We start from the raw sequence: 23,768 nt of genomic DNA on the forward strand, positions 1-23,768 counted from the left end.
GTGATAGCGTAAACACGCGTCAGCCGAGATAAATGGAAAGAATAAACGGATTTATTGGCGAACAAGTAAACCGGCGAGTGTAAATTCGAACAGAGCGTAGCGCGCGAGTGTGGGAAAAGCTCCAGAGAATAACCGAAGTAAGACCGAACCGACGATTTTGCAGATTGCTTGTTTAGGATAATCGAACAAACCGAACAAACCCGTACCAACTTTCGATCCCATAACGACCGTATCGGCACTCTGCCGGATTAGTTTATATTTCTTGAAAAATTTCCTCTCTCTCCGGATATTTGATCCAGCTATGTGAGGAGAGCTTTAATGTTGACTGGAAAAAAAGAAATGAAGAAATAAAAATAACGTCGCCCAGGTTTACCAACTACTCGAAGAATGCCGCCTAGGCGACCAGAGGTATTAACGTAGATCGATATACGATACATGTATACCCACTACATCCGATATCCGTCGACGAGGTAATTTATTTCGTAAATTGCCGGTACAAAACGAAAGTTAATTTCTCCTGGTGAAGGAAGCTGGGATCCATTACAAACGCCAATCACGAGTCGCGATTCGATCGAAGGCGGATCCCTGGGGGGGGAAATGAGTTGGGGATGGAATGGGGGAAAGTCTCCCGTTTATCCAGAGTAAACCGCGGAGAACAACGGAAAAACAAAGAAAAATAGAACAAATTTAGGATAAGTTGTTAAATATTTTGAACCACCATAATTTCGAGGAGCAACGAAAGTTTGAATTTCATTCTCGAATGCCTTACGTCGCATATCAATTCATATAATCAAGTTCACTTCAGAAAACATTCGACTTTCGACGGTTGAATTTGATCGAGTGTTCGAAGCGTCGTTTTTAACGAATCAAGTTACTCCGACTTTGGCCAAGGAATAAACTGTAACTTTGTCACTTTAACGATCGTTCGGTACTCAAGAGCAAATGTCAACACCACGTTGGAAAGTCGTGTCCCGTCCGTGGTGAAAAAGGGTGATCTGCGGAAGGTGGTACAATTACTCCGACGGTGTTAAGGGGTTGATTGGGTACGGGGGTAGGTGAAACGTTCGTAACTGCGGAGTCCCTCCGAAAACAGATTTTCGATGACATAATGTTATTCGTTTATTTTAACTTTTTTGTTTTCAGGCCGCCGCAATGTGGCCTGGGACGCTGCCGCTGGTGGTGTTGTTAACGACCCTGCTACATCCGTCAAGGTGAGTCGATGATTGATCATTTTCAACGTTAATCAATATCCAATAACCACCCTGCAGCCGCGGAGGAGGGCGGTAGACGATTCCGGTTTACGAGCCGCCCTCGACGCGCCGCGAATCTTTCCCCCGAGGAGGGTTTTCCCTATTCCTGTAGCGGCAATCCTGCACCGAACGATCGGCCAGTTGGGAGTAAAGTCGACTTAGACGGTGGGATATTTGTGAATTATACACCGACCTCGGAATCGCGAGAGTAAAGGGTCGCGCACGCCTGCCGTGAATGGCTCGCCGCCGCCCGGAACCAGGCCCACATCCGGCTATTGGAGTCTCGTAGGGGTTTTCATCAGAAATCAGCCCGCGGCTACCAGACCAGCTTAAATATTTCACTCGGCCCCGAGGCTCGTCTCGACACTGAGCGCGTTTAGCGCCGCGGAAATATTTCAAGTTTACCTCACCACCCCTTCAGGTGTAAGGGGTTGCAGCGCTGCCTGCGGATCATCTGCGGGGCTTCCGGCGCAATCGGTTAGGCGTCGGTGTTTTATAATTTGAAAGAGAACCCGGGGACCGAAACAACGCGACATGTACCCACGTGTATGTGTGCGCAGGTATGACGTACACGTTGTATATGTGCGAGTATGTAAGGCCGGGGTGAAACACCAGGAAGGAGGTTTCAATCAGCGCCCGGGTACACAGGACGCGATCCATACGTCGCGTCCATGTGTGTGCCTACATATGTTGTATTTTAATAACTCTTTGTGCGGCTCTTTCTTTCGCCGCGGAAGTACCGTAGCGGTGGTGAGAATGAGTGATGAGACATGATGGGCACAAAGCGAGTGGGTAAATATTTGGCTCATAAATGTTGACACTCGCTCGAACCTGTCGCGGTAGGCTCGGCGTGACAATAGCTATCCCCCCATCCTCGACCCTTGATTCTCGATCCTCGATCCTCGATCCTCCCGCAATCAACCTCCGGGCGTTTTGGCTGGGCGGTATTATTCCGTCGGTCGCATCACGAGTCGTCCTATTCTTCAGGTTTAATCTCATACGGTCGGTGCACATTGTGCAGGGGTGACTCTAGCAAAAGGAACCACGTTGTCCCAAAGACGCTTGCTGTAATCTGATAAAAAGATTTCAAAGGAAGCAGTTTTTTTTTTTTTTTTTTTGTTCGATACGCAGATGATTTATCTCTCAAGCCCATCGGTAGCTCAAGTTCACCGATTTGTGTCTTTCGCAATTCTTCGCCAAGAAACGTAATCAAAGTCGAGTTTCGAGTCACGAAGCCGTGAAAACCGCTAAAGAGTCTTGCAACCAGTATCGTTAATTCGCTGTTGCACGATTCTTGAAAAGTTTTTATCGTCAAAACACCAGCGATATACGTCTGAGAGTCCCCAAGTCCCTCGAACATTGCGCAATACGTTTATAGCTGAAAATATTAGGCTCCTTTAGCCGGCGTCTCCCCAAGCCGCAAACGACGCGGTGTTATTGTGGAAATAAAACGAACGACCAGAATGTCTGCGACGATGACGAAGACCAGTTTCGCCGTGAAATTAGCGCCGTAACATCCAAGAATTTCACTAGGAGAATGGATAAAAACGTCGGACTAGCTAAGCAGAAGAACTTGGTTTAATGTATGCGGTGGCACGCTTCTTCTCCGCCTACCGTTCGCGTCGTCCCGGCAACCCTGGAATTAGTGGTTGTGACGCTATTAAAGGATCAACTCGTTGTGTGCCCGGAAAACAATCCATCTTCCCGAGCACCGAGATGAGTAAGTCGTGGCTTAATTCTAACCTGGCTTCTCGGACACGGTTATCATATCTCTCGTAGGTACCGGATGATGTACGAGTAGTACCTACGTAGGAATAACGTAGTCCCAGTGTTTCGGAGCGCTGCTCCGGGAACATTACTTCACCGGTACTCCGGATTCCCCGATGAAATCGTACGGTGAAATACGGGGATCTCTTCAGATCGCAGTTGAAAGCAGTTGAAGAAACGAGCCGAACATGACTTTTAAATGGGGGCACAATTCTCTCGGAACGTTTCAATTCCTGACAGCTATTACCCTTGACGATTTCCAAGGCTTGAAACCTCTCCGGGGAACCCGTCGCGAAGAACAAAGAAGCAGCTCCAGATTTACGATACGATCTATTTCCAGCGCGAATGAAAGGTCTGCACTTGTAGCAACAGTCCGTTGGCCTCGGAATCACCGGTTCGGGAGAGAATCTGACGAGGTGGTATCGCGATAGAGGATAAAATCAGCAACTACGAAAACCGTTCCGCGCGCGAAATCCTTTCGTCAAATTCAAATGCGACAGCAGGAAATCTGATTAAAATTGAATTGACGCTACATAAAATCACTCCAGACCGCACGTGGTCATTTGTAGTCATGAATTCGGTCGTTTCGCCAAGAACCGGAGAAGTGAATAATCCCCCGAGACCACCTGCTGTATAGGTTCGGCAAAGTTTTGCGATACAATCTGGAGCGTAGAGAGCGGGAGAGAGAGAAAGAGAGAAAGAGGGAGGGGGGGGGAGGAGGGAGGGAGAGAGAGAGAGAGAGAGAGAGAGAGCGAGCAACAAAATTTTCCACGACCCGTTAGGTATACGAACCAGAATCTTGTATCTCCGGAAGGACAGCGTCCGAGGGGGTCTTGAGCTGAAGCTAGGCCGGGAACCCGACGTATCGTAATTTAAAAGTCCAATGCCGGAAATTGCATTCGCCGGAGTCACGATAGCAAAGCCAAATCAATGTCCTCGTATACCGTATAGGTCTGCACTCTGACCTCCACACGCAGATACGCTTTATACATACATATTTACTCGGGGTGGATACAGACTCGCCTAACGCTCGTAACTTATACGTTGACCCTTCAACCGTTGCGGCAAAGCGTCGACGTTTTTTTTCGCAATACCCGCCTTATTTTCCTGCAACTTCACCATCGCGTCACGTACCAAACAAGATATTCCCATTGAGGATGCAACATGTATCGACGCGGATCGGGTCGAATTCCTGGCGTTACTTCGTGACCACCTGCACCGTGTCGGAATGCAGGTCACCCGATGGTCAAACTGGGTGTCCGGTAGGACGGTGACCAGTTTTTGTTCCACACACTGCAACGGCGACTGCTGAGCCGAACCGTGTGTGTGTATATTTCATCCTGTTTTACGGAATCCTCTCCACACCCCGTATCTCTTCCGGGAGGAAATAATCACGGGGCATTGGAGATCGATTCATTCGAGCTGTCGGAGCTCGACGATATTCGACGATATTCTCGCAACTATGATTACTACGTGACGTCTGCACGCTGCAGGTTGTACGATGCACGGTGCATCATCGATTGGTTTAGACAGTGCGCGGTGTTGTTGCGATGTTGCTGCGGGGCGTGGATTCGAGAGCAGAAATGTTTTCTGAAATCCGTATCGTCGAGGTGGCGAACAACCGACCCTCTACACACGTATACGGCATACGTATACAGCACGGACCTACGCTCGCACATATCCCAGCGGTAATCCCGTTTCTATGTAAATTACATCCAAGAGGCCGAGCCCCGGGCAGCAACAGCTGTCGCCAATGTGACGGGAGATAAATTTCCTAGTCATTTGCGGTGTGCAGTTCAGAGTTGACGGCTTGCCGAACCCCACAGAGATGTTCGAGTTCCGACGAACGGTAGGATAGTTTCTCCAGATTCGCCCTTGGCACGTACCGCAGCCCCTTCTCTGCTTCCCATCGCGACATCTTCTTCGTCGGGTATGCGAACGGCCGCACGTCGCTGCACTAGAACGGGGATCACACGAATCGTAGAGAGCTTTCGGTAATAGCCGCGATGTTCCTGGCGGGCGCGATACAATTAATGTCAACTGTGAGTATTTACGTCCAGTTGTGGGAATCCCGCGTACCATATGTCGTGCTTAAATTATACGCGTGTGCTGTGCGAAGGCAGGCGCGGGTCTGAACCCGGACGTACGGCTCAGGATCCTCTCATTAACACGGCGCCGCCCTCATTAACTGCTTTTCGAGTCTTCTCCATCCCTCGTATAACTCCTCTTTCGCCCTCGCGGCCGCCCGTTCAGAATCACCTCTTATCGCTCCCCCTCGCTCACCCCTATACTTGATGGATCTCGTGCGCGCGCTAATTGTTTACCCATCATGCCTTATTATTAGCACAATGTGTAAGTGGGGTACCAGGCTGCCAGCCCAGGTTATAGACAGGCGGTTGTGTAGTGGTTCGTGATCTCCCTTAAAAGAGGAAAAGCGAGACGGAGAGAGGAAGGAGAAAGCGAGAGGCACCTACAGGGAGCGGAAAGGAGGGAGTCAATCTGGAATTCAATAATGCCCGTCCTCCCGGCATGGCATAACGATCGAACTAGGAATACGGGTCTTTTTGAGGAAATAAATCAGTCGGTACAAATCCCAGATATGTTGGGATCGAAGAGGTTTTCGTTCCCCTTCGTTTATTGATTCATCAATTTGCCCGTACGTGAATTGTGGTCAACTTGTTCTTCCCTTTTCTGGAAAGGCTACAGAGCCAGACGCAATATAGCTAAAAATTGGCTCTTCGCCTCCGTGATTCAACCTCAAATGAAAAAGAGAAAGAGAATAAATAATTTTCACGTACATGTGGGAAACTCTTCTTCGCAAACTCGGTCATTACGTCCAGAGTACATCTTGCAGCTTCGTACAGTGTTTTCGAAACTCATGCGACAACCGCACGGCCCTTGATGCACGATTAATCGGCTCGGTCGAATCTGTGGATTCAAGTGAATTAGCAACGTCGTCGAGTGCTGTTCGGTACGGCTTTCACTGAACAGGTCTGAGTAGGTATAATTCGTCAAAGGTATCCGTCGATGAAGTTCATGTCATCGCATTTTGACCAATTAATTGCCAGTACCAAGTTTCATCCCAGCGCAACGTATTATCGTCAACGAGTAGCTGAACACCATCGGTTCGTAGAAAACGAGCCGCACTGCCAATTAGTCGGCTAATCCCTAACCTACGAACTTACCTCGTCCCTCCGTTTGGTGAAACGCCTTAACGTACCTGTTCGCGGTTTGGGCGTGTGGCCGTTACTCGCTGGTTATTTTAACATACGCCACGGTCTACGGCACGACCGTTTTGGTTTGTACATGTGAAGCAAGCAACGACTGCGGCAGATGCCTGAATTCGCACGCTTGGATATTTATGAATATACATCGTAATCCCTTCACTACCGGTTACCACCAGCTGAGCCCGGGTTCAACACGAGCTCATATCTCGATTCCTGGGGGAGGAGCGTGTCTTCTTCTTAACCGGAATGAAGGGTTCATTGTTCATTCCGTCCTTATTTCGCCCCTGAATTTTATCGCCCCAGTGTGTCTTCCAGGACGCGGAATGAAGTGGGAGAAGGAATAGAACAATAACGGAACAACACCAACGGAGACCGTACTTGTCACGTGCCAACCGATGCGATGGGTCCGTATTTCACGATTCTCTGTCAAATCTTGTTTCCCGCCGATCAAGGTCTCCGCGTCGCGGTTGGGACATCGATAAAAAATTTAAGGGATTGAGTGTAGAGTCTTGTCCTTACCGCACCACCTCGCCTCGCGTGGTAGACGTCTCCGTGCGTCGGTCCGTTGGGGTATCGTCGAAAATTTTTCCGGGAAATAGGCTCTACGGTCGGGATTATACGAAAACAAACTCCGCCCGGCTTCGGCGGGGCAAACTTTTTTATTGCCAGAGATAATCCGAAGAGGGTTGAAGGCCTCGGTCGAACTTGTAGCGGTTACAATGCCTCTCGGTACTTCGCTGCGCGGGTGCCATTGTTGCATGGTCTCCGCGCGTCGCCGCTCGTCCTGTTCTTCGACGGTCGTCGACGCTCTCCTTTTTCATACCCCGGAGGCTGGAGCCTCCGCCTCCCGCCTCCCGCCCCCGTCGCCGCGTCTGCATCGGCGCTCGACGCCCAGATAAACACTCGACCGCACCTGACGTGTACCTACATGTGCTGTGCACATATCAGTAGGAGTACATTATAGTTCCACGTCTATGCAAGCATCCCGAGCACAGGATGCTGTTTTGGCATCCAGGTGACTGCGGACACCTAATCCTAGCGCGCGAGCGCTTGTAGCAAAGGTTTTCGGGTCGCCTTTGAACTTTCCGGATCCCGTGCATCCGCAAATACTTGTAATGAAGACGTACTTTTTCAACGCAGAGGTTGGTACGTTTCCTTTTCGCAAAACCGATAGACAGGTGTTTACGTAATGAAATGGATGAAACAGAAGTACCAGTTTGTAAGACTAGCCAATGTTTGTTCACTGGAACACCCTGAAGCGGTGCGGGAGCTCATGTTACATCCTCCCGAAGCATCGTTGTTCGATAAACAAGATTTCTGAGACGTAACACACTAACAGCAGTTAGATTGAACGAAAATGAGAAAAGTGGTTTGTTATCGGGAATCAGACGGTTAAGAGGTATGTAAATTTAAAGCTCTAATGGTCCGGAGCTTGTGAAAAACGCAATTACTACGGTAAGGTGAAATCTGATTTCGTCTCGAAAATGTCAGAGGCTTCAAAACTGATCGCAAAGATTAGGGGAGACGTGAGAGAATTTGTCTCCCCGAGGAAAAGGCACGTCTCTTTTACAACTTGGCAAATATTGATCGTTCAAGGTTTGAAGTGAAATTTCTTGCCAATTAAAGATTACATGGTTTAGAAAATCACTGAAACGGAAGTTCATAACCAGGTTCATATTTGACACAACGGATGGGTCTTTTCCGAAGATGTACCTACCTACTGATTGGATAAAAGAAAAAAAAGAACTTCATGTGATCGTGAGAAGGCAGTGTTACGAAAACAAACTTTAAAAGACTTTTCAGCTGAGTTAACAAAACTGTGTTACGCGAAATCCTGTGTCATATCGTGAGAGATACCCTTTTTTATAAGGTACATACCCTTTAAGTCACTTAGAAACTCGGCAGCTCATCTTTCGAGACGATGGTTTGATATGCACTTATATAGCCGCACTGACGTGAACACGGTGCCACGAAATGAAACGGAGGAATCGTTCCTCATCAAGAACGTATAGAATGTGATGGGTTACACTCGGAGATCTCATGCTTGATAAAATTTTCACCAAATTGTTGAACGAGATGAAGGCACCACACCTGAGCGAGCCTGACATCCTTTTAACTGATAAAACCGGTACTTCACACGCTGTTACCCGAGAATGAAACTGAACTGCGAGATTGAAGAGACGGGAATTCGCCACCCTAAAAAAACCGGGTATTCCGGGGTATAGGTGCTAACCTTGTTTTCTCGATGGAGCGACAGATCCTGTACACGACTGACGCCGCGCCTTTCTGAAGTATACGCGTAACATATTCAGCCACGTCTGCCTCGAGGATTCGCGTACAAAAGCGAGTTATACGTATGGGTAGGTAGACGCATGCACGGTATAGGTAATTGATTATTATCTTGGATATGGTCCCACTCTCACTCTTTATTCCCCCCCTCCGGTCTCGTCGCCCCTTGCACTCTGCTGATACAGAATATATAGACCCTGCGTGGCACCACTCGCCCAAAAAGCTCGCTTTGATCGTCACAAAGCATTGCTCTGAGCTTTGATAATTGGCTCTACGGAGGGTCGGGGGCGAAGGAATTTACCAAGGTTGGCTTTGTACCGCCCTGGGCCCGTTCTCACGGGTCATAATACAAGTCGCTGCAAAGGAAACGTACACCGCAGCCAATCTTCGTGTAGGTATATGCACTACGGATTAACCTTCTCAGCCATACAGGCACGTACACGCACAACAATCACTGATTGTTAAGCTTTATTCGAGTCGCGCTCTCCAGAAAAACCGCAGTCCGATTCGCCAACGTTGAAACTTCAAGCCGGCGGTCGTTGGTTCACGTCCGTGATTCATTCTTCGATCCCGCGTCACCTCGGTCTGTGTTTTGCCATGACCTGCGTCTCAACTGTAACGCCTTGCTGACATATCGCGACCAGTTTCTGCATAGAATGTCAATAACTTCCGTGACGCGACTGAGCAGCGGGCGGGGGTTGCAGGCCCAGGTGATTTCTCCCGAGTGGAAATGAACCATTGAAATCGTGAGATAATCGGAGAATGAATCGGGGAGGTTGTGAGAAAAACAGGCACACCAAACACGTTTGCAGGATCCTTGGATAGGTGCGTCTATAGTCTCTCTAATTAATAACATCAGGCTGCTTGGATATCGATGAAACGTTCCGATCCGTTCATCGGGTAGCTGGCTGATGTCGGTTTTGGCCGGGTAGTCACGATGACGAAGCGACGACGCGGAGGAAGAGGAATCAGGCGAGTCGAGGGTGTGGCGGCTCGGTGAAATGGAACGGGCAGGCTCTCCACTTCCTTAATATACCCCTCATACATTCTCCACGGGTGCCTGACGGATTCCGTAAAAACATAACATCGGCTTATTGTGATTAATGTCGTCCTCGGAAGTGTTTGTCTATCCATCAACCCCTCAAATCTTTCCGCGACTACTCCGCCTCACCGTTTATAATCCACAAGTACTCGTCTAGATGAAATAAATGTTTATTCAAAGGGGCCGGATGACGATAAGAAATTGCAGATTGGTTTTAACATTGTAATACGGTACACCTGGTGTCCAAAGAAACATGAACTCAGATCGAGTTGGCTGGGTGTCAGACTCATTTCGAAACTGCGTAAAACTCACAAACGTTACAATTTATTTCATACCTTTCCACGATATTCCATCACCGCGATTATGCTCCAGGCTCCACCAACGGCGTTCGAGAATTGTTCATTTCGAGAGGTTCGGAGGTGCTTTTTTGCGATGGCTCCTCGGAGTTGACACGCCGCGGAAGGCCGAGCATACGTGCTACGTGCATACGTACATCCACACGTGCATGAACGTAGATGAGCGAACACCTCGAAATATTAACGAACGCTCGTTTATTACACGTTTTATGTGTATCCAGGCGTCAGGCGAAGCACGGAGGTTATGCGCTGTCGTGTTCAGCTCACCCCGCTGCGCGCAGGTTGTGAATGGCCAAGTTTGCAATTAACCCAGAAAAGGCAAACGACGTTCCGCAAATGTTGTATAACACGTATATGTATACGTGTATTCCATAATTGAAACCGCTTAGCATCCGTTTAGCTCTGCTTTGCCAACCTTCGTTCGTATTCAATTGTGTCGTTTAGTTGCTCGCGGTATTTTTCATTTACCAAAAGAGTATTAGACCGTCGGTTTCCAGAGTTGCTGTTTTTTATTTATTTTTTTTATTTTTTTTTGTTTTTTGTTTCATTTCTTTTCTTTTTTTTTCCCTTTCTTTTTATTTTCGTCCTAATTTTTTCATTCCCTCCTCTTCCGCTGGTTTCAAACTGACAATTAACTGCGTGAATCTCTTCAAAGAACAGAGAAGCTCACCGACTTCAAAGAGCACGACTGCGGGACATGTTGGCGAATGTACGCTCGTATAACAGATGTACGTATACGATACAACACACCGGCGTACAACTCAACACGCTTTTGCCTTACGCGTTAACCATTAAAATTTTCGTCTAGCCACCGAAGCGCGACCAACCTTCGAGGCACGACGAGAGATATTTCGAGTCTGTCTTTTGTGGCAATAACGTCTTCCCCGGAGCGTCCCTCTGTCTCTCCATCTTCACTTCCATTCCGTATCTCTTTGCCACGTTTCTCAACATAGTTGCGAACCTGTTTGTCGTAATTCCGGTGGCTTTTGCCTCCCTTAACTTGGCAAGGGTATTAATTTCTTAGCCAAAGGACAGACACTCAGCCTCTCGACATTGTTGGGCCAATACCACTGTTCTCTCTTGGCAACCTTACGTATGAATCGTATTGAATTTCTGTGAAAACTTGAAAGGTGTAACTTGCTTTCTTTACAATATGCATATAATTCATATACCTACCGATTGGTCAACGGATCCGAATGTTTCGCGTACGTTGTACGTATACTTGGGAATTATAGGTGTGCGGGAAAACCTTTCGGTGTTGAAAACAAATAGTGCAAAACAAAAGATAAGGCTTCCTCTATAGCGAGTAAAACTCTTTTCTCGGGATATAATGTCATCCTCACCGCGTTTCGAGGCAATATTTAATCGGTGTTTTCTAACGATCGATTACAGATGTACGTCGGGAAAGGTGAACTTCAGGGAGAAGGAGAAGCAGGTCCTGGACAACATCCTCGGCCCGGGGCGTTACGACGCTCGAATACGTCCGAGCGGGGAGAATGGGACGGGTAAGTAATCCGTATTTGTGCAAAAAAATCTATCAAGTAACACGTAACGTATTGTTATATCATTACAATTATTATTATTATTATTATTATTATTATTATTATTGTTATCCTTATTATTATTATTATTATTGTTATCCTTATTATTATTATCACTACCGAGGAGCTATTATATTCATCGTCGTATACTTTAATTACGTGTTGCGTTCGCGCGTTGCAATATTATTGCGCGAATCAAGGGTGAAATACAAAGAATGCTGAGAAAATAATACCGGTTCGTTATACGAAATGAATATAACGCGTCTAGTGCAACGATACAAAAAATAATAATGTATAATATAAATTATGTACCTTAGATTATACAGCAAAAGAGATACCTGTGAAATATTACGACGTAAAACCTATTCGGACGTAAAGTTGAATAAAACCCTTGTATTTATCGAATTTAAATATCTCCCGGCTGCTTACATTGCAAACAAGAATTGATAGCCACCGCATATTGATCAGCGCATAAATTAAAATTTAATCTGTGATGCTAAATCGTCGCGTTGATAATCACGCGGGGGGGGGGGGGGGGGGGGGGAAGACTTGAACAGTTTTTATTTTTATCCTTTATTCTGTGTCATTTTTATTTTCATTTTTATCTTATTCTTTAAATATTCAGCTGTACGGAGACTCGTCAAGATATTCTTATTGCGAGAATACCTGACTGTGTATAAATTAAGGCATTCTTATAATCTACCTGCAGGTCATCGCGACTATTAATTTAAATTGAGAAATATTTGACTTTACATAATCTTTGACATCCGTTGCAGATTTAATGTGCCCAATATGTTATCTTGAATTCCGCACGGGTGGGGGGAGAGGGTCGCAATGTATTATAACAAAAACCGAAGACGAAATCTCCATGTTGAAAAAATGTTCTACCGACGGAGCATATTTTTCACTTAAACTTTTTCGCCTCAACACTCCCAGGAAGCCCCAGCTCTTCAACTCCCTTGTCGTTTGGTACAAACCTAGAGTTAAAACGTGTGAAATTCCTTTCAACATAACCCATCTGAAGAGGGGTTCGCATTAAGCCTGGCAATGAGCATTAACCATGAAATTACCCGAAAAATTCGAGCCTGGTGAAATTAAATAATTAAACAACGCGCGCTGCAGACAGGATGCGTTATTATTTATGCACCGTGCATACGAATGAATTACTATACACGCCCAAAACTGTGATTCGCCTTTTTGCCCTCGTCTTCCTCTCCAGTTGTTTCTTTTGATCGTCGTCGTTTTCTTCTTCCTTCATTTTACCGAGTATAATTTAAACGCCGTATAAGATGAAGCACAAAAATATTTAGAAACGAATCGAAAATATATTGGTTATAAAAAAGAAAAGAAAGAAAAAAAAAACATCCGCGATACGTACAATCAACGAAACGGAATCTGCAGGTATTCTTGTAAGATCTTCAAAATTATTGCCCAAACTCGCGCAATTTCTCTCGACGCATCGGCAAGGCAGATATTTCACAGGAATTTAACCCAAGGGATGTAAAATGTCTACGGGATAAATAAGGTTCACGTACCTACGTACGTACATACGTGTATCTGACACGTGCGCGCGAGAACACTTTGAGCCTCTGCATATTTACAAGTACCTACGCTACCTCTTGCAGCGCTCGTCCGCATAGCGAAGTTTGTCTAGCCTGTTGAAATTTTATCGCACACATTGCGGATATACCGACTCTCGAGGTATATCGCTGTGAATTTCGTATTTACAAGTACTTGCAGCCTAGCCGCGAAAAAGATCGGCGAGTTAGTTGGGCGTACATTCGGTCCGTTATAGAATTTTCACTGCCTCGTTTCGCTCCTCCGGAAGTTACTTCAATTTCAGATCTCGGTGTTTACGTATTCGAAACGGGACTTTACCCCGCATCCTTTCCATAAACTGGCCCAACATTTATGGCTCGTTTCCCATCCAACCGATAACCCTGCCCCTTACGAATTTCAAGCAATCTATCAACCGGCAGTACCGCTCTCTCTCTCTCTCTCTCTGCGTTTGTGCGATATATTCGAAACGCGCGTTACGTCATGCAGGGGTTTAAAGTCAAACCTACGATGCCTAGAATCAGTTATTTCCGTTTGGCAATAGTCTTTATTCGAATTTATATCTCTGCCAACGTTACAACGGCATCGTTCTCTTTTTGTTGGGTTTATAAATTACGGTGGATCTGTTCATTAAATTTTATTCTTCATACTCGACAAGAAATGTGATCGTTTTCAATGAGTTCGGAGTCAATAACGTAAATGTCTACATTACGTTAGTCCTTATCACTACTCGTACCTTATTACTGTTTGTAATTTTTCACCCAATTTTGTGCCTGATTGGTTGAAATTTATTTTCGTTCTCGTGATTGGTTACAAAATAATTACAGTAATTCTTACGCAGCTGAGATACCGAATCACTGCAGAAATTTGCCTTGACTAAAATTCCGAGATAATAACGAAAATCGTTTCTCCGCGCTCGGGTGTATCGAGAGTTTCGATAAAAAAAAATTGCAAGACAGCACAGAGTTACGGACCTAACGAAAATTGAAAAAAAAAACGATGTGTTACGAGTAAAAACGATCGGGTCTTGAAACAGCACCGTCTTGCCGTTCGGTTTCCCAGGGTAAAACGTCGTGAAAATATTCGTATAACATATGAGATTCGATATGGTTTACGTGCACCTTTTATACACCTACCTCAGCGTTCCAGCGGAGTTGAATTATTGACCGAAGTGACGTGACATCGTACATCGGTAGATCTGCACGCCCGTCTATAAGTTATATTACACATACGTACGTACGTACGTAGAAAGTTATACGATACCGCCCGTAGCGAGGCACACCCACAACGCAATACGTACACACGTGACGCGGTCGTTCAGCATCTACGGGAAAGCGTGAGCTCGGGGGTGCGCTGCGTTGCGGATGGAGGATACTTGGCCGCGTTTGCGGGGGATGGATGGCGGAGGAGGTGTGAGGGACGGTGCCGGGAAAATTGGCTGATCTTCGGCGAGGTTCGCGGAAATTATACAAACTTGTAATTTGTTGAGCGACGATAACGAGGCGACGCGCACCGACTCGGCAGCCACGCTTAGCTTATACACCCCGCGCCATAACCCGAAGTTTCGAATTTAAATTTCGACTTACAGGTTCGCCGACCTCCGGGGTGAGGGTTCAAAACGCCTTCCGCCCGCGCCTCGTAACGCCCTGTAACTGTATACGCTTAAATATATTATATAAAATATAGGCTTATACACAGAGAGACGCGTAGATTAGCCAGAACTGCGCCTGCAAGCTAAACAGATTTGTGGACCAAGGAATCCCGACGTCCGCAACGAACTTCACGGAATTCAACGGATGCGCACACCTTGCTAATTATACCTCTTACACACCCCTCAACGAGAGCCAGGCGATCCTGATAACGAAGATTTAACGCTGGGGAGATATTCCGAGAGAGAGAGAGAGAGAGAGAGAGAGACGCGCGTTAATTATACCGATCCTCTATCAAGCGTTGAAACTATCTTAAGCCTTGAGCATTATATGCCTATGCGATACATGGTATACCTACGTATACCAGCTCGTGCTCTTCAAATTGTCATTTGGATCACCCTGGGAATCGTATTTCAACTCGTCTGTAATTACAGGTAATAACGTGATTAACGTACGTATACGATTATGTATCACATAGTTATACGCGGGTTATAATTTTGCGCATTTATAAATAATAATCAGACATCTTATACAATACAGTATTTGATGTAGATGAATACGTTTGGCAATTTCGGAGCAAATATATTTCATCAGATGTTACGTGTGTATACTTGTTTGAAAGTTCACTGAGAAATTTCAGTAAATTGAATTGATTTATATTTTGTTTATGTAGTAAGAAAAAGTTTTGTACATAGTTTTTATAACGAAGATACCATATGTACGAGTTGATCCGACATTTTTATACGGTGTTTTGATAATACAGTCAATTATCCAGTTGAGACGAACTATACTTGAGTCAAAATTACAGAGGTGTATTAAACTAATCGTAAATTAAATTTATGTCAGAGAGCTTACGTGGTTATTGCTGTGACAATTTACGGTTGCTCGAAACATAATTCCTTACTCGAAACAAAGTTAGTCTTCGCGATGCTGAAATTCGATCGATACTATCACGGCAGTGAAAATATGACAAAGAAGTAATTTCGCGAATCGCCCAGCCACGCTAGATTAATCACAGTTTCGTCCCCTCCTGCTCCTCGTCGTGTCATACGTGCAGTTCATATTGCGTGCCGTTTCAATCGATTGACAGAAATTTGAAATTATTCAACGAGTAAACATATTTAGAGGTCTTGACTGCAGTACGCGATATTAAAATACGCAAAATCGTGCGTATGACACTCGGCTCGAGTAAACAGACGCGAAACATACAAAATCCAATTTAGAGGGACGTTAATTTGAGGAATAAAAAAATGCCTACGACCGAAGACCGAGGCGGGTGAAACGAATTCGTTCCTGGCACTGACGGACTGACGGAGGGATATGAAGAAAAAAAAAAAATAAAATAAAAAAAAAAATAAGAAAAAAGTAAAAAAAGAAAAACGAGAGGGCGAGAGTGATAGAGACCGTGCGAAGTGGGGTGAAACCAAGTAACAGCAATCGCATCGCCATTGGGTATTTGGAAAGGGTATGTAATAAACGGGATTTCCTTAATGGTACTCGGAGGAGAGTCCATATCTGGCGAGGGCAGGTTCAACAACGGGCTATGGGATATAAATAAAGTTAAACGAACACGCGACTCGGCACCATCGCCACGCGCGGTAGAAGAAGCAGCACGCCCGCGAAGGGTTCTGATCCTTACGAGCCACGGTGAATAAACTAGCGCCTAGGGGTTGCGTAGGTAAAATTGAGCAATAGATCACGCGGTTTGAGACTCCCAACAGCTACTCTAAGCCAGTGTTGTGTACTCTCGCAGACAAACGCGCGCACGCACACGTTATACTACAGGTATATCGCGCACGTGTGCGCGCGTGCTTTCTTTTTCACGGTGAAAGCTTGCAGCGGGCTTTCCCCGTGCCCTGGACCATACGCCGAACACTAAATTTCAGAACCCGCGAAGATGCCCGAACCCACCCAGCCTCCGGAACCCATTTCATTTACGCCTGTGTCTGTGTTTTACATGCAGTGTCTGCCCGCCTTATACCGAGTGTGATAAAACTCTTCTTTGGGAAAAGGATGGGAGCCGAATCTCTCGGAGCGGATAATTCCTCGCGCTTGTGCAATCCGGTTAAGCAACAGACCGGAAAAAACGGGGAAAAAAGTTATGAAACGATGCTATAACCGCTTATCCACGGGAATTCATCAAGTGCCTATCCACCCTAGTATCGCCTCGGTCAGTTTTGATTCTTCTGTCAAGTTTCCCAGAGTCGTGCCGTTTCGCAGCTTTTTCAAAACCCGTTTCAACCGTATCCCGGTCGTCCTTTCCAAAACTCTGGCCTATCGACCGAATCGCGAGTGTCCTCCACCTTTGAGTAATTCGACGAGGAACGAGATTCGCGCCTGCGCCGAGGGATCTATCGGGCGAAAATTTTGCGACTCTACAACCCCGTGTGTGTGTCAGCAGGGTTCTGGTATCCGCAACAGATCGCGAGTAATCCATACACGCGGACCAGCGGTACGAACCGAACTATGTTCTGTACGTAGGTATACCGCCCACGTCATATTCCGGGACGCCCCAACCGATAATTCAATATGGATGGGGCTTAATTCGTTTTGTTGCGCATGTCTCGAGCGAGCATCGGTACGTGCTGACGTATAATTAACGAATATGTTCACTCTCCGTACATAAAGGCGCACGTAGGTTGGCAAGGAGGGGGCGACGAGGGGGATGAGGGTGGTCCTCGTACGCGTCTACGACTCTCTGTGCGAGCCGCGTATCTCTCGATACCTCGTCACCAGGCAGTGGGTCCGTAATTTTCGTAACCACAGCATTCGATACGCCCTGCAGGGAGACGGAATTTTCGCTACAGGGTTCGAGCTTTCGAGTAACGTAACAAGTGGCATCGATTGCCAGAAGAGCACCCCGTATATCTGAGCTTTGGTATTTCTGTAATTTCCTTTTCTACGCTTCGGGCTACTCGCTGAAATTCGACTGGTTGCCGTTTCGACGCTGGTATGTATGTATACATGTATATATGTGGGTAATAATTCACTTACAAACCTGGAGGGCTGTGACTCGTGTTTTTTTTTTTTTTCTTTCTTTTTTTCTTCCTTTTTGTGGAAATAAAAAAAGAAAGCATCCTTTTCCCCTTTTGTGAGGGTTAGATGAAAACCTCGCATTCAATTTTATCTCGCAATAAAATTCTCTCCCTCTTTGCTCCGCATTCCGATGTGGTATATACATACATACATAAATACATACATGCATATATATATATATACACGTACATACATGTGCATTTATATAAATGTACATATGTATAGAACTCGGTGAGTTAGCTCCTGCATGTTTATATAACTCTCGGGTTGTAACGTCTCCGGCAGTTTTCTCTTGTCGAAGGAAGGATTCATTCGAAGAGGCGGCAGTCAGTCAGCACAGTTTTCCTCGTCCGTCGATGAAGGGTGTAAGAAGGGGCAAAGGGAAGGGAAGGGGGTAGAGAAAAAAAACTGAAAAAAAGTGAGAGGGATAGAGTGGAAGAAGACGAGCCTGCAAAAAGGAAATTGAATACACGGCGACAACGGGTTCTGAATTAAAGAAGGGACCCATGCGCTCGCTAACCTTGCTGGGACGGTTTGCACGATGACGCGCTGGAACTTGGAAGTAACTCCAATCCCGGGGTATGTCGTCCGGAAAGATTGAATGTGCCCCATGTGTACGAAGGATACGCCCTTGAGGGGCGAGCGGGTCAGGCTGGGTCGCGGAAAGGAATGGAAAGTCTAATTTGCTTGACGCCGGTGGGAGGGAAAAAAGAAGAGGACCCCGAAGGGCGGGAAGGAGCTCTCTGCGAGGATCGGGGATGACACCCGCATGGAAGATTGCCGGTTTGATTATCGCCGGCGATGATTATACGAGCCTTCCCCCTCCTGCCCGTTTAACTGCCCCGTCGATTCCGCCGCGGCCTCCCGCAGGCTCGAATTCTCTCGCTTGTTTTCAGGAATACCTACCATACCTTTCATACTTGGACTAATTTCATCGAAAAATATCACCCATTCCTATCGAAGCAGGCACTCGAGGTAATCCCAGACCTTGGCAGGAACGATTTGACGGTGTTTAATTACGTCGGAAGCATTCTTTTACCCCGCTGATTTGCAAACATCTTCCGACGATTCGCGTTTCATTTGAACACTGCCGAGAGCGATTCGCACCGCGTAAAAAAGGCGAGAAATTGATACCCGTTGGTAAGAACTTGTCGGTTGGGTACTTCTTGTTAGGTTATGTAATGATAAGCACCTCGTTGTACGCGATGAGCGAGTCCGAAAGTTTTCAAGAAATTATGATAATTCGAGTAAGATAAATTGTTCTTCTTTATTAAATATTCAGATTATAACCGCGCGGATGAGTTTACTAGTATTTTCAAGTATAATCAGTTGAAATTTGTTGAGGCGGCAGACGCGGGGTCGTTTCGGAATCGCTGCTTGGACCTAAATTGCAAACGCAGGTCTCTCCGATGAACGCCGGTGAGCGAGCGAGTGAGGTCTGCTACTTACGACAACCACTTTCGCCCTGATTGCAGCTAACCGGTTTAACGGGCTGGTTATACGAGAAAAGACATTCCCGGAGACACACCGTTCCTTAAAAGTCGTCCCCCTCGACGGTGGGGGATGTAAATAAGTCGTCTGCCGGTATCGAGTGACACGCGCCGCGTAACCGTGACTCAAGGTGACTTTAAACTCGGAAGAACGAGGACCGGGATCAAGGATCAGGACGATGCGTCGTCCGGAGGAAATATGCCGGGTCGCGGAGCGAACGACGTCACGTCGATAACACTGTTAAGCCCTGCGTTAGTCCGATAAATAGGTTTTCCCTGCGGAAAGTACCTTTGATCTTTTTGAACGACGCGGCGGATACGTGGCCCGGCAATACGTGTAAGGTACGCTGCGAGAAAACCGATCTCCTTTTCCTGTCTCAAAGAGCCGGCGAGAAGACGCCGGTACACCGGCAAGTGGATACACACACGCGTTACGCCCCTTTTCCACACGACTTTTGCCCGAGTTCAGGTCGTTCTCGGCACACGTCGTGTCGTCTGCGAGAGACCGGGCTAAATGATTTCCTCAACCCAGTTCTCCGGGCGAATATTCGTTCCGGAAGACCCGCGGAATGCCAAGGTTCCGATCGGGATTGGTTACGGCTTCCGTGATAACGCGTTTCCATATCAATGCCCGATCAGTTTCCTTCTTATCGGCCATCGATTCGATTTCCCTAAAAGTCGGCTTCGAGCTTTTCACCAAGAGGACACTCGGTGCTTCGGTTTCGGTACTCGGGACTGTTTTGCCTGATATTCTCGGCGAATCACTTCCAGAGCCGACTTGGAAACACCTTGAAATCGAGAGTCCCGTCGTCGATGCTCCGATGGACGGAAGTCGAGGTGAAACTTCACGAGGAATGAAAAACGAGGCTGGAATTTAGAGGTAATTCGACCACAAGTGCGTCAAAGAGAGCGAATGGCTGGTATACGTACGCGAACAGCGTGCACCGGCCAAAATTCGTTTGATACCGATCTGTCGGCGAAAATAGAACGGCGAATCAGCAGGTAGCTGTTGTACCGAATGCCAAACAGGTGCCGGATGAAGTCCTCGGTTACTTTGAGGATCCGACACGGGAGATTATCGCGGTTCTCAAATCCTTTTGTCGGGGGAATGCCGAGCTTTAAGTGCGATCAAGGGTGAATGTACAGTCCTTTGTGCCGGTCGTGATTCAAATTTTGTATCGCGGCAATGAACCAACGGAACCTCGAACCAGACTGAATTCGGTACCGTTAACGTAGAGAAACATCAGGTAAACAATAATTATTGTGCGATTTTACAACGAGTTTCAATGAGTCGGCTTTTAAAAATGCGAGTGTATTTCGTTTATTAAGATTTAACAATGAAGTAACAATTTTTCGTAAACATCCCTTGGTACGGTATCGTTACCAACGTCAACCTCGTAAGCTCGACCTTTTCAAGTATCACCTGTGTAAAAATCTCCAAATCCCGAGTGCAAATAGTTATCGTGTCAGAATTAAAAAAAAAAAAAAATTCTTACCAGCTATAAAGTAATGGATTCGGTTACTGCGGTATAAAGTACATAACTTGCGAGGAGCAGGGGTTTCGGAAAAAATGAATAAGGCTAAAAATATAAAAAATTACGCACGGATCATTCACCTCGAGGTTTACGGTAGGTAGGCATAATACCGGAGTTAACGCGAGTTGAGATGAAATTTTTAATTGGGGTTCAAAATTTATTCACAAAGTTGACTCAGCGCGGCGTGGCTTGTCCAGTTTCATCATCTGTAACACGTCGAGGAGCCAGGGGTTGGTTTCGGACGGGACGCGGGGGTGAGGAGGGGGACGGGCTCGAAACTTTTTGCGGAGAATATAACGCGAGCGCTGTGAAAGGATGAGGGGGGGGGGGAGGGGGAGGGAGGGAGGGAGAGAGGGAAGGTGGAAGGTAGGCAGGGCCGACTATGAGATAAAAATGGCTTATCTTCCGGACATCAGACGCGCGCCTTACACTTTTCTTTCCCGGAGACACTTGGCCGTGTGCAGCTGAGGCGTCCGTCCGAAGGCTGGCCTTCTTCGGCTTCTTCGCAGCTTCGCCTTTTCACCGGCACTCTCTTTCCCGGCACATCGTTAGCGCCACTTATCGCTGGCCACCTCGTCGAGCCTCGCCTAGACTTATCTCCTGCAGCCCACCCCTTTTGCCCGGCGCCCTTCATCGCCGGCTAATCTTTCCCTTGTTTCGGGTTTGGGGGGGATGGCTTTCACTGCAGCCTCGCGAAGCGGCGTGATCGAGAGCCGCGATACTCGCTCGATGCATGCGGGACGCGTATAGGGTGTGACCCGCCCTTCCTCCCTTGCGGCCCTTGCGGCCCTTGCGGCGAGATCTGGCTCTAAACGAGCTTAATAGAAAGCGTCGGCGCTACGTGCAGCGTCTTGGTCTCATCGTCTCGATAAACCGATTAAAATTTTACGGTTTTACACGTCGCGTGTCACAGAGATCCCGGGGTTTTTGCTCAAGGTGGAGTTGTAACGGAGGAAAGAAGAAGGGGGAAGAAGAGGGAAGGAAAGGGAAGGTGGCGAGAGGCCGGGAGCCGTGCCGCGATTTAAATGGCGACAATTCCCCCCTCACCTCTTTTCCACCCACTTTCCAACACCAGCCCTCGCCAAAGAAGCGCTCGATACGCGACCCCGACATTCTCTCTCTCTCTCTCTCTCTCTCCTTTCACCTTTCACCCCCCATAATTGCATTGTTCAACCCCGGCCACCGCCGAGGCGCCCGCCTATTTTTTTTCATTCCACGATAGATGATGCAAAAATTATTTCCCGTGTGTGCGGCACGTACGCACGGTGATTATAATTGTGCTTTGCGGTGCCGTTTTATGCGGAGGCTCGGTTTTACTGCGCAAAATGTACCCTCGTATTTATTATATACCGTTATCTTTTGTCCCGGGTATTAAGACGTTACGTATACCCGCGGCCGTCGAGCATCCTTATTTCCGGGTATATACCGTAATATTGTACGTAATGCGCGAGAAAAATCACGCTTCACGCCATTATTGAGTTTCAATTCTAGCGAAACACGCGTTCCGCGATACTGCGATCTTTTCTTTATTTAAATATTTATCGTTGCTCGTTGATAATCGGAGGGTGGGAATCCGGTCTGCGGGCCAAGGCGATAAGTCGGCTTTTAGCGACACACGGCGTATATTTGTATCAGCGATATTCTGGCCCCTGTCTTCCTCCTTTAGCGATCCCACAGCCGGAAGTTTATGATAAAATTAATTGCTCTAACGATCGATTGAAAAGGAATGAATTTGGGCGTTCTTGGATTTTACTACTTGTCTCGAATCGGTTAACCGTAGCGACGGTCTAATTTCCTTGCCCGAAATGTAGGTATAATATGCATATTTAAAGTGGCCTTTGATTAGTTTGCCATGAATTTTTGCTCGGCTCCCCGCCAAATCAATTTCAAATGATTCGAAACTAATTGCCCAATATTTTCAAAGATTTTTATCTCAACTCTAATCCTTCCCGCTAACAGGATGGATTTCCCCATTTAAAATACACGCGTTTCACACATATTCTCAGTATATATTTTATTGCAAGAGTAACAATGTTTAAAACAAATCTGTAACCGCAAGGTTTTAGTGGACATTATTGATACTATATGAGGAAAAAATTCACATCATCGTTCCATGTAATCTCGGCGAATTGCACACCTTCGAAATCTCGGATTTTTCTTCTTTTTTTTTCATTTATAAGAAGTACGTGTATTTTAAATTGGGAAATTCACTCTGTTGGTGGGAGGGGTTAGAAATGAGATGCGTATCTGAAAAAATTAAGCAATCGTTTTTTAAATACCTGCAGTTGAATTGGGGGGGCAGCCCGAAAAAATGCGCCAACACCTTAAATAACTACCACCCTAATATATATATATATAATATATTTAATATATATAATATATATGTATATGTATGTATAGATCTTTCGAAATAGGTGTATACAGAGTGTCGTTATGTATACCGTATATACCAGCGTGAAATAATTTCATCGTTCCGAAATTCCGGCTCCTGTGTGTAAATTATTTCTTCGAATACAATATTATGCGCGATATTTGGCCCGAGATACAAACTGGGGGAGAAACAGGCTTAAGCCTTGTCAACGGAGATGGTAAACTTTTCTGAATAATTCATTCAGACATTTTAGCCCTTCTCGTTTGAACCTTGAGAAAAAAAAAATAACAATAATAAGTAAAATAATAACAATAATAAGATGGCAAAGATAAGTAAAGGAAAGATAAAAAAACAAAAAAAAAAAAGAAATTATAATAACAATATATGAATAAATAAACGAAGAAAGAAGCGGTGAAAGTGTATTACTTCTTAAATTACACCAAGCCTTCGTTGCAGCGATGCGGAAACGAAATTTTTTTCTTTCAATTTTTCATTTTTTATTTATTTTATTTTTTTTTCACATCTTTCTCCTCCTTCACCCGTTAATCATTCCAAAACGTATAACCGCGTATGCAATTTATTATACCTACGCATACTTTCCGTATCTGTTGTATAATATATGTAACACACATGTGAATATTTATTGGCAAAGTTTTAC

General features: G+C 46.1%; 1 protein-coding gene across 4 annotated transcripts in view; it reads left to right on the top strand.

Annotated features, from left to right (window-relative positions):
- Positions 1 to 23,768, top strand: part of LOC107218826 (glutamate-gated chloride channel) — a 97,133-nt gene that overhangs the window by 39,929 nt on the left and 33,436 nt on the right. For 3 of the 4 annotated variants that reach the window (XM_015656844.2, XM_015656845.2, XM_046730835.1), the window contains exons 2-3: positions 1,144 to 1,211; positions 11,324 to 11,436. In XM_015656844.2, coding sequence (XP_015512330.1) covers positions 1,153 to 1,211; positions 11,324 to 11,436 — 172 coding nt within the window. In that variant the 5' untranslated portion in view covers positions 1,144 to 1,152. The remainder of the gene's footprint in view (positions 1 to 1,143; positions 1,212 to 11,323; positions 11,437 to 23,768) is intronic. The other variant, XM_046730837.1, reaches the window with a different exon arrangement.

Source organism: Neodiprion lecontei, chromosome 2 (genome assembly GCF_021901455.1).
Source record: "Neodiprion lecontei isolate iyNeoLeco1 chromosome 2, iyNeoLeco1.1, whole genome shotgun sequence".
In the NCBI taxonomy this organism is placed as follows: Eukaryota; Metazoa; Arthropoda; class Insecta; order Hymenoptera; family Diprionidae; genus Neodiprion; species Neodiprion lecontei.